The sequence below is a fragment of the Convolutriloba macropyga genome, chromosome 3 (assembly GCF_964194025.1).
Source record: "Convolutriloba macropyga chromosome 3, txConMacr16.3, whole genome shotgun sequence".
Taxonomy (NCBI): domain Eukaryota; kingdom Metazoa; phylum Xenacoelomorpha; order Acoela; family Convolutidae; genus Convolutriloba; species Convolutriloba macropyga.
The window spans coordinates 30,407,934-30,425,099 of NC_134470.1; the positions used below are offsets into that span (position 1 = coordinate 30,407,934).

Consider the following 17,166-nt stretch of genomic DNA (forward strand, 5'->3'; position numbering starts at 1 on the left):
ATTTTTGCTTGGTTTTTAATGGCTCTCCAACGAAGTTTGTAGCCATTACATTAGTTCTGGGGTCTTTTTTGTGCAATTTTTTGCTTAACCGATACTTCCGCTGATCCATTTGACTTTGTCCTCAAAAACGGGATAAACAGGTAGCGCAAGAGGGCATTGAGTTCTTTTAGAGCCTTTCAGCTCACTAGTCGCCAAGTATGCGATTCGCAGAAACTGTTTTGGAGACATAATTATGGTGTGAAGGGTGGTTTTTAGAGATTGACCCCCCATCCCAGATCAGCCCCCCTCTCACTTCACCCCCACCTCCTTCCCTGCACATCGTTGAGGCCGTAAGGGCCCGTGCAGCCAAAAAAACCCCCTCCCATCGTTGCCACCCCTCCCCCCCACACTGGTGCCCCATCACCCCCCCCCCCACACACACACACACTGGTGCCCCAACAGCACCCCCGCTGCGCTTACCTCGCGCCCCTTCCATTAAGCTAAAGTTAAGCTCACTAAACCGTATCTAGCTACTTACGAAGCCAACCGCTTGCCGTTTGTTTTAGAGCAATTCTCCCGGCGTTAGTCGGCTATGTATAAATCTTTTTGAGACTTCAGCTCTAAGAAGCTATCGCGGCTATTTTCTGGTAGTCTGCCAGCTATGATTGTCTTTTCTACGTCTGGTTTTTGTTAAGTCAATGAAAATTCTTTGAATTGTAGGTTAGGACTTGTCCCTCTATGTGATATGACCACTAAGATGGGGGGTAATATAATGTAGAAGACTCCGAAATAGATTTTGATTAACGGTGAATTACTTCACTCAATAAAATGTTGTTAAACCTCAAGTGCATTTTGAATTATTAATAGCCGCCTCAGCTTCTCAGCCGGCTATTAGAGCGCTCCTAATTTTTTACAGCTCAAAGAATTTGAATTGTATTGGCGCGCTGTCTTTTTATTTAAGATCTGTTCACACATTTTCATGATTTTCGAAGTCAAATTGGAGTAGTGGTTTTGGTCACGCCGAAACAGGAAATGGAGCGAAAAAGCGAGTGGTTTTGCGTCGTGAATTTTTTTCGCTCTAATTTTAAAGTAGAGGGAGAAAACGGCGTTTGAGCAAAAATTGGCTTTCTCGGTAGTGGTTTTTTGTTCGCTTGCGGCAATTTCACTTTGATTTTTTACTGTCTTTTCAATTTTTTTGTATCGGATTTTTTCTAAATGGTTTTTATTATCCATTCATAGTTCTTTTCAGACCTAGTTTTTTGTTTGAACCAAATTTCTATTTCTCGCTAATGGTTTTTTGTTCTCATGCGGCCTTTTTACATTGATTTTGTTTTAATTTTTTTAATCTGATTTTTTAGAAATGGTTTTCCTAATTCACTCAGTCTGCTATGGGACATTTTCTACTTATATCTGTATCTGCTTCTATTTGTACTGTACGGCGCGCAAGTCTTTTTGGCGTCTATTTTTTTCATAAGTCTTTTTTTGCATAATTTCTAATAGGCGCCCTAATATTCTCAACCGGCTATTATAGCCGCCCTAATTTTTTCGTCGAGCAAAATTTTTTTTAGCTTTACCTTAGTTCTAAGCTTGTTCAACATTTTGCTTGAAACTTTTTGATTTCTCTAGGTTGTCTAGAGTATGTCTAACTACGAAATGAAATCATAGTTCGCACTTCTAAAATGTTTCCGTACGAGTCATTTTTTCATTTTTGGTTTTTTCAGACACAAATCGGGGGATATGTAAATCAATGGCTGCTTTTTTCCGGCTAGAATTTTGGCGTTTTTCCCCAGTCTTCTTTTGCTCTCGAGTTACTTTATCTTGCTTGCTCTCTTCAGTGATCTAAATTGATTAAACGCGCGCAAATGAAGTTTGTAGCAATTGTATCAGTCCTGTGGTCTTTATATAATTTTTTGCCTGACGATTTCGATTTTTGGTCTCACCCATTGGACTTTAAGTTCTCAAAAAAGGATAAAAATCTAAAGAACGCATTTCAACCCCCCCCCCCCCCCCCCACACACACACACACACTTAACCCACCCCCAATCCCCAGCCCGTGCACATTGTTAAATGCACTCAACAGTCGGCTGGGAGCAGTTTTCCCCGACGTCTGTCGCTTTTTAAAGAAATAACTGCTTTTTGGCTGACTGTTCTGAGCTGCTTGATGTTACAGCTAACATCAAGTTGTTAGTCTTTCATTTTGTATGACCATTGGCTTTTTGTCCTTGAAATTGGGATAAACAGGTAAAGCCTGAGGGGAATCAAGTTTCTCGTGGGAATTAAGTTTGCCTTGATTTGTCTCAAAGTGTACACATCACCCAAGCTGTTGAAGAAGACAAAATCATGGTGTGCGAGTCAATTTTTTTTGCAATTGAGAACCCCTTAGTTCCAACCTCTTAATGTACCCTTTTTCTGCTCGTTGTCCCCCTCTTTTCTGCTACATCAGTTAGGCTCACTCCACTCCCCTCCTCTTAAGCTTAAGCTGCTAGCCTCCCTAAACTCCAGCTAGCTAATGCTGAGGCCAATTGCTTGCTATTTGTATGAGAGGAACTCGCCCGACGTTAGTTGATTAATAGCCGCCGTCAGCCTCTCAGCGGCTATTATATAGGTACTCTCCTTCTTTTTACAATCCAAAGGATTTGGATTATATCGGTGTGCTGTCTTTTAAGATGTTTTCACACATTTTTCTCATGACTTTTAGCTTTCAAAACGGGGTAAACCAATAAGGCTCGGGCTCGGAGGGCTTTAAGTTGCAAGGTAGTCTTGTGCAAGGTATAAATGATCTTCATAACTGTTTTCTGAGGTATACGTTTTGGTAATGCCAAATTCGCTACAAAAAGTTGTAGTAATTTTTGAATATTTTGTCAAGTTTTTTTGGAAATATTCGTCATTTTTCGATCTCTTTGAGCTAACGAATCGTTTTCAGGGCTTAGAAAATGGGCGACTGGATAATTTTCAATGGCATTAGAAAGGTTTTCAATTGTTTCAATTTTCGTAAAAATTTAATTGTTTAATTGCTCTCAAACAAAGTTGTAGCAATTATATTATTCCTGTCGGACTTTTTTAGCGATTTTTTGCTTGACCGATTGCTTCTGATCCATTCGACTTTTCGTCCCTAAAAACGGGATAAACAGGTAGCGCCCAGTGGGCATTAAGTTCAATTAGAGGTCCTTAGCCGCATTTAGTAGTCCTTCAAGTGCTTAGTGTGGTGAAGCTAGTGGGAATGCCGTAGTTCAAGGTTAGAAGGTCATTTTTAGGAGTTTTTAAGCTCAAAATGTTGCTATTTTTTCTTGCTTTTTCGTCATTTTTCGGCTTTTTGTCGGACCAGTCTAAAATTGAGGTCGGCTAAAGTTGAAAGGTCTTTTGCGAGACATAATTAGTTTTTAATACCTTTTGAAGAGCTATATGCTTTGGGTCTCCAAAAACACGCAAATTTATACTAATTTTCACAATTTTAACCGAGCTTTTTGAAAATTTTTCTCATTTTTCAGGTTTTTCTAGCCTCAAGAGCAAAGGAACCTCCTCTAGAGTTAGTCCTGCAGTGTTTTTTATTGCAATGTTTTGCCTGACCAATTTTTTGTCTGACGATTTTACTTTTCTACCTCCAAAACTGGATAATCAGGAACAGCCGGGAATGCGTTAAGCCACACGCTTGCCATGTTATTCTCTTAGTATGCGAGCCACTGAAACTTTTGTGAGGTTCAAGATGTGCGCGTGAAGGGTGTTAAAGAGTTTGACCCTTTTTGTTAAAGAGTTTGACCCTCTCAGTCAACCCCAAGTATTGCAGGCCCCATTTTTAGCATCCCTAAGCCTCAGTTGACTACTATGAAGCCTACCACTTAATGGCCGGTTGAGAGCAATAGCACGACGTTTGTCGATTGTCATTAACAGCCGCCTTCAGCCTCTCAACGGCTATTATTTATGCACTCTTTTAAAAATCGCTTTGCCTTTTGAGCACATTTTTCGTATTACATAAGTCACGATTTTCACCTTTGACTTCTAACTTACCTCACTGTTTCAAATGAATGGATTTAAATTCTTTCAGGCATTGAATTACGCAACGTAGCAAATACAGTCCAAGTCAAAAGAGCAAAATCAGAAATATGATAAACCGATAAAGCCTGGTCATTAAGTCAAAGTGTATTAGGTTGTAAAAGCTATTGAGCGATTGCTAAATGACCTCAGTATTAAGCTTCATGGCTTCCAGTTTAGAAGCTGAAGCAAGTATAGTTATAGAATATAACTGATACTGCACGCCGGATTATAAACTTTCTTCGAAACTTTTCTTTTTAATTGCTCTCAAATGAAGTTTAGCAATTTTTTAGTCCTGTCGGTCTTTTTTATGCTATTTTTCGATTGACCGATTTTTTGACTGACGCTTTTGATTTTGGACGGGATAAACAAGTAGCTCCAGCGGGCATTAAGTGCTCTTAGAGCCTTTCAGCTCGCTAGTCTCCAAGTGTGCGATTCACAAACTGTTTTGGAGACATATTTATTTATGGTGTGAAGGGCGGTTCTGACAGGCTGACCCCCACAATCTGCCCTCCACCCACACAACCCCCCCCCCACATACATCAGCCCCCTCTCGCTTCAACCCCCCCCCCCCCCCCCCCAATCGCCACCTCTGCACATCGTCCAGGCCCTAAGGGCCCCCGTGTAGCCCTCCCTTTGCCCCCCCCCACTGTTGCCACCCCATCAGCCTCCTTCGTGTCACCCTTCTCCCCCTGCTGCGCTCACCTCATGCACCTTGAATTAAGCTAAAACTAGCCTCACTATACCGTGACCAAGCCAACTGCTCACCGGTCGTATGAGAGCAATTCGAACGACGTTAGGCGGTTATGTTTGGCATTTTACTTTTTACCGTCTCAGGGGCCAGGTAACCTCCTCTAGGTTTTAAAGGTGACTATATAGTTCGTAGTTGCACTGGAATCTTTTTCGAGATTTAAAAATTAAGAAATTGAGCAATTTGATGAACGTCACAATTTTCATGTATTTTGAAAGTATTTTTCATTTTCCGAGTTTATTGATTTTCATGGGACAGTAGAAATTGTTTTAGACTTGAAATTGGGTTACCGGATAGATAGTTTCTGGAGACAATGAACTGGTGCTGAAGAAATTTTAAGAGAAGATAATTTGCTGAAATAAATTACGTAATATAGCAATATTTCTGTAAAATTTGCCATTGTTTTCAATTTTTTTTTTAAATGTTTTTGCTTTTTTTGGTGTTATAAATCTTTATGGTTCAATGAAACCCTCACAATCAATCTTTTGCAGATGGGTTACTGAACAGATTCAACAGAAAAAAAATGTTTTGTTTATAGTAATACCGCAAAATTGAGAAACTTTTTTGCAATTTTCAATTTTTTGAAAAGTATTTCACGTTTGACTTTTGACTTATTTCACTCACTGTTTCAACTGAATGGATTTCAAATTCTTTCACGCATTGAATTACGCAATGTGGTGAATACGGTCAATATCAAAAGAGCAAAATCAAAAGAGACGGGATAAACCGATAAATCCGGGTCATTAAGTCATTGAGAATTAGGATACCGAAATTCATTAAAGTTTTTGCTAGCTGATATTGGTATTAAGCTTATTAGCTTTCAATTTAGAAGATGAATTAAGTATAGTTTTAGAATCCATCTGAAACTTCACGCCAAATTAGAACAGTTTTTGACACTGTAAAAAAACAGAAACAAATTTGGTCAATTTGTCTCCTCTTTTTCTGTTTCAATCCCGATGTGCATCAAGCGCCTCAACGGCGTCTATCATCCGGCAATCTGCCGGCTATTCGTATAGTCGTCTAGCTTTATAAGCTCTAACATTATTTGAAATACCTCTGTGACATTGTAAGCACACCCATCCCCTCGCAAAAAATACGCTTTAATACAGCTATAATTGAATGGGCAGTCATTTGAGAGCGATTTGTCATAAATCATCTTCAACTCATTTGTGCAGTATTTTATGTTCTCAGACTATCGATGTACCAGTGTTGTCTAGTGCAGTATTCTTCCTCTGCTCTCGCCAATTGCGTGCGGATGCCTATTGTAAATGAAATTCATTGTATTAAGTGGTTGCTGTTTCACCGGAATCGTTTGATGGTATCTTTGTTTTTTACACAGATATCAGCACATTGAGTCGTAAGTGAACTGGCCTATGTTTAAATCCATTAATTGTTTGTTCTCTTGACTCAAAACAACAACAACTGGGAACTAATGTTGACCAGTGTGGTGAGATAAGCATGCGGAAGAGGTGCGGTTAAGTGACAATTGCGAAGTCGCTATTGTTCACTCACTTCAGTGGTTGAGGGCGCTTCATCTTATGTAGCTTATTGTTTATATTATGACGGACATGCTGTGTTTATTATAGCTGCGAAGCTGTAAGCTGAGCGAAGCTATATTGCGGTGCTCTTGGTTTTTTTTGTTTCGTCGTCTGACGCTCTTTTTTCGTTTTACATTTGTTCACACAGCAAAGCTGAAAAAGTCAAATTTTCTGAATGACTTCTTCCTCTCACTAACGGCATTTGCGCGCGTGACGTCATTTCTCACTCGCTTTAGCAAAAAGGTTTTAATTTATTTGCGTGATTAGATTTTGATCATACGTGACTTACCTCACTCAATAAAATGACTTCTGCACTTTAAAACTTAAGTTTAGTTTGAATTTGTTTAAGGTCGAAGGAACTCATATGTGCATTAAAGGTCCCTAATAAGAGGCTTCTGTGGAATGAATTTTAACAAACGTTATTAATTTATCACTGAATGTTTTTTACCTAGTTTTTTGAGCGGCGTCGATTTTTTTCAATTTAGATCTGTATCTGTTTCTATCTCTATTATATGGCACGCAGGTCTATTCTTTCGCAGCTATTCCGGCAATCTGCCGGCTATGTTTAACCTGGTCATTAGTAACATCTGATATGCTTTGTGTCAACTGCGAATATTTCATCTCTAAGCGACAAATAGTCATACTAATAAAGGTAGGAAAAACTAGAACCAGAATTTTAATTATCTTTTTAATAGCTGCCCTCATCTCAGCCGGCTATTATTGCGCTCGTATTTTTTTACAATTCAAAGAATTTGAATTGTATTGGGGCGCTATCTTTTTTTTTACAATTCAAAGAATTTGAATTGTATTGGGGCGCTGTCTTTTTACAATTCAAAGAATTTGAATTGTATTGGGGCGCTGTCTTTTTTTTAAGATCTGTTCACACATTTTCATGATTTTTGAAGTCCAATTCGAGTAGTGATTTTGGTCACGCCGAAACAGGAAGTGGAGCGAAAAAGCGAGTGGTTTAACGGCGTGAAATTTTTTCGCTCTAATTTTAAAGTAGAGTGAGAAAACGATGTTTGAACAAAAATTCGCTTTCTCGCTAGTGGTTTTTTGTTCACATGCGGCAATTTCACTTTGATTATTACTGTTTTTTTTTCGATTTTTTGGATCGGATTTTTTTCTAAATGGTTTTTCCAATCCATTCATAGTCAATTCTACGTCTAATTTTCTGTTTAGTCAATGAAAATTCTTTGAATTGTACGTCAGGACTTGTCCTGCTATGTTTTTTTTTAAGATCTGTTCACACATTTTCATGATTTTTGAAGTCAAATTGGAGTAGTGATTTTGGTCACGCCGAAACAGGAAATGGAGCGAAAACGCGAGTGGTTTTGCGGCGTGAAATTTTTTTGCTCTAATTTTAAAGTAGAGTGAGAAAACGGTGTTGGAATAAAAATTCGGTTTCTCGTTAGTGGTTTTTTGTTCACATGCGGCAATTTCACTCTGATTTTAACTGTTTTTTCGATTTTTTTGGATCGGATTTTTTTCTAAATGGTTTTCCCAATCCATTCACACAGCTCATTATAGGCCTAGTTTTTTGTTTGAATTAAATTTTCATTTCTCGCTAGTGGTTTTTTGTTCACATGCGGCGTTTTGACTTTGATTTTCTGTTTTTTTCTTATTTTTTTATCTGATTTTTTTAATTGGTTTTCTCAATTTACTCATAGTCCATTCTAGGTCCAGTTTTTCTGTTTAGTCAATGAAAATTCTTTGAATTGTACGTCAGGACTTGTCCTGCTATGTTTTTTTTTTAAGATCTGTTCACACATTTTCATGATTTTTGAAGTCAAATTGGAGTAGTGATTTTTGTCACGCCGAAACAGGAAATGGAGCGAAAAAGCGAGTGGTTTTGCGGCGTGAAATTTTTTCGCTCTTATTTTAAAGTAGAGTGAGAAAACGGTGTTGGAATAAAAATTCGGTTTCTCGTTAGTGGTTTTTTGTTCACATGCGGCAATTTCACTCTGATTTTTACTGTTTTTTCGAGTTTTTGGATCGGATTTTTTTCTAAATGGTTTTCCCAATCCATTCACAGCTCCTTATAGGCCTAGTTTTTTGTTTGAATTAAATTTTTATTTCTCGCTAGTGGTTTTTTTGTTCACATGCGGCGTTTTGACTTTGATTTTGTTTTCTTATTTTTTTGATCTGATTTTGTTTAATTGGTTTTCTCAATTCACTTATAGTCCATTCTAGGTTTTGTTTTTCTGTTTAGTCAATGAAAATTCTTTGAATTGTACGTCAGGACTTGTCCTGCTATGTTGTACGTCAGGACTTGGCCTGCTATGTTTTTTTACCTCGTCAAACTTTTTTTCGCTTTACCATTTTGCCGCTTTTTCGACATATTGCGTGAAATCTTTTTGAATTCTCTAGGCTAGTTTCTCTCTTCTCTCATTCTGCTAAAAGTGAATTTGAACATCAGTTGCTAAGCAGAGCAATTCAAAATGAACGGAGTCGGTATAAAAAATTGAAGTCAGAAATAGAAACGGGATAAACCCATAAAGCCCAATTTTAGATGCCCGCTATTTGAACGTCGTTCCTATAAGTCTTAGTTACCACCTCTAATGCTTATTGGTGTCGATAGTAGCCCCTGTAGCCTCTCTTTAAGAAACAGAAGTATGTTCAACTACGAAATGCCATAAAATAAATCGGACTTAAAAATTTTTTTTGTACAAAGATCTTTATTCTATTCGTTCAATCCCAATCATGCTTATTGGAATCAACGGCGGCTGTTTTCCGGCAATCTGCCGGGTATGTTTAGATATGCTATCCTTCAATGGGAAGTCAGTTGCGGAAAATGGCTTTTCTGTAATTTTGTTAAACGAGTGCATGAGCGTATCTTGACAACGGTGATAGAAATTGGATTTTTTGAAAGTAAAACTAAACTGTTCAAGTGGGTTTATCAAATTTAGTAATGAGCAAAATTTTTATCTATTTTTTCCTGGTGATTACTTGCTCAGAAAATTCCAACCGAGATAAATAACCCTGTTATACACTTTCATGGGGATAATTTAACAGTTTGCAATTTAACATTTAATAGTTCCAGAATTTTGTAAGGGCTATTCAGTTCCAAAACGGTGCCTCTAATTTTATAAAAGGTATGATATTGGGATCTATAATTATTGGACCAGAAGGTTAGTTTTCAAGTGGAGCCCAGTGATTTGCAACTTTTGGTCTACACAAGTAAATGCTACACAAGTTGACCAAATTCTAGTCTTAACCCAGAGAGAACAATAATTTGTGATCATACTTGTTACTGTTTTAGTAAATGCCAAATAAATCAGAAAAATAATTTATATTTGCCTGAAACAATGAATCGCAATTGATTATTGATGATCAACAAGAACTCACTGAACTGTACTAACATTAATTGGAATCTGAATTGAACTGGAATAGATTTACAATTGCTTAAAAGTAGATAGATTTACTTCTCTGCTTAGAAGGTCAATCTGTGTAGTACTGAGGTCATCGACCGGCTGCATTTCTCCTGAATTAGCATATGAACATGTGTTAATTCGTTGCGTTGTGTTTCAGTCAAATCAGACACATTCTCTCCTGCTACACGAGTAGTCTAGACGTGGAGCTCCAGCAGAGATCAGTGGAGTACAGTACAATATTCAAGAAATACGACACACTTAGGTACGCACATTGCTGCTGCAACTAAGGGGCTTTAGTATTCAAACAACTTTGGAAAGTGTTACTGCAAAGCTGGTTTGCGGGAATTTGAAAACAACGGATCATAGCCCTATGTTTTAAAACTGAAAACAAAAAAAATCTTTTCAATGACCTTAAAAGGCGTAGTGTAAGGGTACTGTGAAAACCGGGGAGTTCTGTTCCAACTAGATTGAGAAGAATCTTCATGTTTAGAAAACATTGATTTTGCAAGCTAAATTGATATTTCGTGGTTTATAGGAGCGTCATTTGTTTCCAATGTCTTAATCTGATTAATTGCTCGCGACCGAAACAGCTCTTTTTATGCAATTTTTTTGCTTGATTGTTTTGCGCATTTAGAAAACAGACGATTGCGCATTATTGCGCATTTAGAAAACAGTCGTTTAACTTCAAAAAAATGAACTGACCTTTAACCGCTGAATTCTGAAGTCTATCAACACTTAATGATAAAAAAAACATGGCTGACTTAAAAAATTCAAAAGATCATTACACATTCATTGATTTGCCTCTAATAAAAATTACACAATTATTCCCCTCCATAAAAATGTTGTCACAAGAAGCTTTCACGAGCTAATCAAAAGCCCACATTTGGGAAATATCTAAAGTTCTTGATCCAAAAAATACAAGAAAAGGATAACGAATTCTTAAAAATTACTTCACGATGACGAGGACTGTTCTGGAAACCCTACCATGACAACCTATACCTGAAATATTCCAAAAGAGTGCCCTTTCTGAAAAACCAGCTGCTGTCAATACTTTTTCCTTGTTCTTCTGGCATTATATCCTTAAATCGTAATATCTCGAAAACTTGCTATTCATCGTAGCCAGCTGCAACAACACTTGCATTACCAGCCGTAAAATGATTGGTAGTATGACAAAGCAATTTTTAATCAACAGAAAAAAAGGGAGCTTTGCCTATTACCAGCCACATTGACACCCAGCAACCTAATTGGCCTTTAGTTTTCAGACATTCATAATTGGACAATCAAATGTTTTTTAAATTTAAACTTAAACTGTTCTTCTATTGATAGTTCTGGCCTTTGAAATTCCCACTTCAGAGCCATCAACTCTGAGCTGCAGTTCATCTAAGAAGAAAACTACTGCTTTCTTTCGTAAACAGATTCTTTTAAAAACAACCCATACTGGAGCATTCGAAATCCTGTCAAAATTTCCCGGAAGCCGAAAAAATTGTTCCTGAAATACGCAGGATCAAAAAAGGACAGTTGCCATTGCTTGTACTAGGAACCGTGAACTCAACTGTCGTGACCTCAACTGTCGAATTATTGCGAAAAAACGCAGGCAAATAAAACAACATCTGAGTGATTTTTCAGGAAACACAATTTATGGATTTAGCGAAACGTGGCTAATGACTCCAGATGCTGCAGCGTTATGGGAGTATTACTCGGACATTTTCTCTTCTTTCCGAGCTGATCGAAAACTGACAACGACCAGCCATATAAAAGTGGTGGCATTATGCTATTATTATAGAAAATTTTGAGCACGAAGACAAGCAGCAACCTGCTGATAGTCAGATAGGTTTGAAAGCATTTCGGTAAGTTGTGAAATTGATTCGATGCAACGTTTTGTTTTGGAATCGCTTTTAACCCTCATAAAAAGATTAGCAATTGTTTCCCGGGGAACCTGGCAATCAGCATTGACAAACAGCTACTCACTGAAAATGAGGACTGTTTCTCATGTGTGACTTTCACTTCGATTATACAAATAGAAATGAGAGAATCTCTTGATACGAAATTGACCCCATATTACCTACAGCTTCTAAATACCTTGCCAACGTCAGCCAATGCAAACAGCTTGATTGACTACATAATTACTGACAGTGCAGTTACTGAGGGAACTTTTGTACGATTTTTTAAGCCCAGCTTTAAAACTGATCATTTAGAAAACTTTTTGTTTTCTGAGAGAAATTAACGGGGAAAATGTCCCATAAAAACAAAGGAAATCAGGGGACAGCATTTGGCCCCCTGCTATTCAACATTTATATAAACGATCTTGGCTGTCATTTTAACGATCGATGTAATCTGGTTCAATATGCTCAGTGATACCTTAGTATTTTAAAGAGGCAAATATCTATGAACAGCTATTTAAAATCTTGAGAACTTATATTGTTATCTCAGTACTATGACCAAATTATCTCAAATTTGAACTCCAAAAAGACATAGTACAGAATTTTCTGCGACCGATCAAAAATATATTTACAAAATAATCGACAATAACAGTTAAGGGCGAAATAATACATCCAAAAAAATCTGTTAAATACTTGGGAGTCTTTCGTGATAAAATTTGAACTTTCAAGAAGAAGTGAAAATCTCATAAGGAAAATGGCATTTGGAATAAGGGCCATAATTGCAATAAAGATGTCATTCACAGTAAATATCAGAATGAAGTTAATGAAAGCATTGGTGCTTAATCATGTTCATTAGTTCATTACAGTGCCTTATTTGTAACCACTAGCAGGCGTTCTTTAATATTATTCCTCGAGACAGTTAAATTGGGCTATTAAACCATGTGCGAGTCGAAAAAAGATCGATCCAACGTTTAAATTAAAACAACAATACCAGACTCTGCCAATCCAGTATCCCAAAACGAACGAAACATTGTATTTAAAATATTCTCAAAAGGCCTACCTGCTTTTTTTAATATGAATGTTCCAACAATCAAATTCCATCGAAACAAACGATTGAGAAAGCTTCATTTTGGACTCAAATGTCAAACTAACTTCTTGGTTTTTCTTGGAAATTGGTTTTGTCGGAAGTGCAGTCGCGAGTTCATGGAATGACTTCATATTATCAAACGATTTTTAAAAAAGTCAAACTCTAAAGAATTTTAGCACGTTTCAGTAAGAAACTTCACTATTCTCACAAATTTAGGTATGGCGGCCTGTTATGGAGAGAATTTTCTTGATCTAATTTTTGTCCAGAAGTTTTTTGCACTTCCGTTTTTTTTCTATTCATTCACTTCTATTTATACACTCACATTCCCAAGGTATTGTATAATTGACATTGGAATTCAAGTTTTTTTTGCAATTTTGATCTAGTTTATTTTTTACCTCGACTGAGCAATTAATTGCACTCAAATAATAGTGTCTAGCAATTATATTAGTCGTGTAGTCTTTTATGCGATTTTTCTTGCCGATTTTTCGACTGACGCTTTCAACTTTCCGTCCTCAAAAACGGAATAAACAGGCAAAGCACGAAGGGCGTTAAGTGGCTAAGCAGTTCTCTTAAAGCCTTAAGCCTTACTAGTCTAAGTTTGCGATGCACCGAAACTTGAGGAGACTTAAATTCATTGTGTGAAGGGCAGTTCTTGATCTCAAAAGTAAAAGTTAAAGCAAAAGTTAAAGCGCCTCCCCTCCCTCGTAGAGTCCCGCTCGTCTCATTCCATCAGTAACCACACACTCTTGAACTTCCTCTCTTCTCACTCCCCTCACAGGTTTTTCTTGTGGTTTTTTCTACCAAAACTACTTCGTTCAAACAGCGCTTTGACCTAAAAACGAAAGTAAATTTCCGGTGGTTTTTTGAGAGAATGGTGCATATAAATAAACGTTATAGGCCGCTTTTTTGTCCCGTTTGCCCATTTTTTTGTGCGTTGTTTGCTTTTTTGTTCAAATAATTTTTGATCGGCGCTGCAAAAATTTGTAAATCTCTACAATGCCAGAGTATTGTTGAAAGCCTAATAATGCCTCTGACATGTATGGCGTTCAATGCATTCACATATTTCTCAATTTTCAATCAATTTTTTCAATAAGTTCTTGGTATCTTTGTGCGGCCTGTATAATTATATTAGTCCTGTGGCTATATTAGTCTCGACTTATATAGTCCTGTTGTCCTCTTTTGCGAAATTTTGCTTCACCGCAATTTGGTCTGTCTCTTTTGACTTTTCGTGCGCAAAAACGGGATTAACAGGTTACGCTAGGACATTGAGGGCTCTTAGAGACCTTCGAGACATAAATTCATGGTTGGTGTGAAGGGCGCTTCTTAGAGTTTGACCCCCTTGACTTCACACCCCCACTGCACTTCTCCCACCACATCAGCCTCCCTTCAACCCGCGCCTAAACATCAGTCCGTACGCAACCGAGGGCACTCAATCTCCCTCACCAGTGAGCTCCCACGCCACGTGCTTTAAATTAGGCTAAATCTAGCTTCCCTAAATCGTAGCTAGCTACTGGCGAAGTCAACTGCTTGCCAGAAATTTAAGTGCAATTCGCCCGACGTTAGTTGTTTATGCCAAATAATAATTGTTTCGTTAGTGTAGTTTTGACCTTATCTGTGAACTATTTTCACATTTTTTGATTAAGCAGGAGGATGGCTATGTAATTGTGCTATGCCTCGAATGCCAAATAATAAAATTTTTCGTTTTTTTTTTACTTTCAATTTGATTTTCAACATTCAAAATTAACTATAGTCTTTTACCAGTTTTATACGACGTGGCTGTGATCTGTCGGTTTTTGACCTGAGCAGTGTTTTATTGCTTAAAAGTTTTGGCTGTTTTTCGACTGAAAAAATTTATTTATTAAAAATATGTCAAAAATTAGGTTTGAAATCTGTGCGGTATTTTTGTGTGGTTTCTGAATGATACCGTTACTATTTTTATCCAGATTGTTGGAATGATGTCACTGCTCAAATCTTTATCAATATAAACAGTGGTTGAAGTTTCAAATATTTCAGTTAATATGGTGAAGTAAAGGCTTCCAGACAAAAGATAATGGTTTTGACTGCAAATTATTTTTAAGCTCCGACGCTTATACTTACGGAATTTTTTGGCTGTGTTTTTTTAAGATCTGTTTACGCCTTTTCATAATTTTTGAGGTCAAATTGAGTTATTTTTCGTCTCGCAGAAATAGCAAGTGGGGCTAAGCGAGTGATTTTGAGGTGATCATTTCTTAACCCTAATTTTAAGGTAGAGTGAGAAAACAGTATTTGAACAAAAATTTGTTTCCTCAATTGTGATTTTTTTCACATGCGGCAAGGTCACTTTTGTTTTACATTTGTTAATCTGAACAGCTGAAAGTCAACTTCTCTTAATGACCTCTTCCCTTCACTAACGGCATTGACTCGCGTGAAGTTATTTCTCACTCTCTATTGTCGTTGAAAAAGTCTAATCAATATATTACGGGAAGTTTTATGATTTTTTAAGTGGGGTTGAAAGTTTTTTTTGAGAATTTTGTATCTATTTCTATCTATTCTACGCAAGGGAAATATATTTCATAGCTATTCCGGCAATCTGCCAGCCATGTCTTTTAGTTACTTTCAAATGAAATTTGGAGCTTTTCTGTAATTGTATGGGCTTTTTTGTATTAACCTTATTGAATAATTTTTTTAAAAAAAACTGCATGACCATTGTAAATTTTTGCTCAATCAGTCTGAATTTGCTCTCGATTAACTTTTTCAAGCTTAGCATCTGAATTGCTGCGTGATATAAATTGTCTCTTTTCTTAATTAAGTTTGGTGCTAAAATAAAGGCGATAGGCCACTACCTTAAGTTATCGAGGCCACAACCTGCAATCGGTTTATGTTTTATACCCGCCCTCATCTCAGCCGGCTTTTATGGCGGCCCTATTATTACTTTATCAAACAAAGATTTGTTCGCTTTACTTTGGTTTGCTGTCTGTTCAACATTTTGCTTGAACTCTATTAGAGTTCGCTAGGCTAGTTTTACTTTTCTCTCATTCTGCTCATTGTTTTTGCGGCAGTTGCTCATCAAAATAATCTAGAATCAGCAGAGTGCGTGTCGAAAAACATCAAAAGTAGAAACGAGATAATCCCATGAAGCACAATTTTAGATGCCCTCTGCTTGAAATTTGTTCTTAGAAGTTTTTTTTTACTATCCGCTATGCTTGTTGGCATTGATACTAGCCCTGTATCCTCTGGCTAAGAAACGACTATGTCCAACAACGAAATAGGTCAAATAGACATCAAAAGAGTTCGCACTTTAAAGATATTTTTGTACAATTTTTCTTTCGTTCAATCCGAGTCGGTGTTATGGGAATCAATGACGGCTATTTTCCGGCAATCGGCCGGGTTTGTTATCAATAATCGGCAGTGATTGATTTAAATTGAATTCAAAATTTGTTGCTCTTAATTTTGATTTTAATAGCTGATTGCTGATAGAATTGAAGTTAGTGGTTTTACTTTAAAGAGATTCTAAAGCTCGTCCTGTTTTATATTAATTTGGGCCACATTTTGTTCGTCCAATTTGGAATCAGTTTCGATTAATGGATAAAAAATTGTTCAGGCTGAGACCAGTTACAGCTGGGCTTTCATTTAGTTCAAAAAAATTTCTTGCAAAGATTTCAAAATCCGATAGGAGCTGGGGTGGATTCGATCATTCTATAATATCTGAAATCATTTGATGCGCTTTATAACCATTTACTATCTCAGAACAGTGAAAGGAGTATGAAAACAATTAATTTGTTTTTCAGATTTGGTCTATTAGAGACATTACCCCCGTTCAAAGCAGTCACACTTACAAGTCCAATTGATGGAGGCGGAGGAGGAGGGGGTGGTGGAACTGACTCAACAGGAACTTCGAAAGGAAATGTGGTGAACGGAAATGCAGCTTCTGGATCTTTAATCTCAACTGGTGATATGTTGGGCGGAGATGTCATTCCCAATCCCTCGCAATCCAGCAATGTTAATGCGATTGGTACTACTGAGGTATGCGAACTTGCTGTTATGCATTTTCCAAATGCATATTGTGTAAATCAAACATCTCTTGTACTTATTGAATATCACCATTAAAGAAGAAGAATTAATTTATCCTTTGTTTCTTAATGCAAAACACTGACAGTAAGCAAAAAGTAAATACAATTGATACTCGGAAAGGACATGGGAATCGGGACCTACGAACCTTATTAACCCTGGCCTATTTACACTCGAAATTACTGAAAGTTTCAACCTAAGAGATTAATTCAAAAATCACATCTCACGCGAAATGCAGTAGTGAGATGAAATACTAAAGCTGAGCAGTAAAAACCCATAAATGATTGAAAACTAAGGAGTTTCATCGCCAAAAATTAGTAGCTTTTGAATTAAATTAGCATGGCTGGTAGTTCCCTAGATTTTTTGGTACTGAAAGTGGCCAAATGAGTACAAGCGCAATTAAAAAATCGGAACATTCTAGCTTTTTTTGCAAGTTCAATAAATAAATTTTGGCAAATTTCTGGGACAAGTATTGTACTTG

The 17,166-nt window shown here is 37.1% G+C and overlaps 2 protein-coding genes across 2 annotated transcripts in view; both read left to right on the forward strand.

Annotated features, from left to right (window-relative positions):
* LOC142336147 (multiple coagulation factor deficiency protein 2 homolog) overlaps positions 1-17,166 on the forward strand; it is a 548,941-nt gene that overhangs the window by 390,793 nt on the left and 140,982 nt on the right. The gene's annotated exons all lie outside the window — the stretch shown is intronic.
* The window catches only part of LOC142336603 (AP-1 complex subunit gamma-1-like), a 100,826-nt gene that overhangs the window by 23,809 nt on the left and 59,851 nt on the right, over positions 1-17,166 (forward strand). Inside the window, exons 12-14 of the mRNA XM_075385513.1 lie at positions 6,099-6,116; positions 9,829-9,933; positions 16,406-16,640. Of these exons, the coding sequence (XP_075241628.1) occupies positions 6,099-6,116; positions 9,829-9,933; positions 16,406-16,640 (358 nt within the window). The remainder of the gene's footprint in view (positions 1-6,098; positions 6,117-9,828; positions 9,934-16,405; positions 16,641-17,166) is intronic.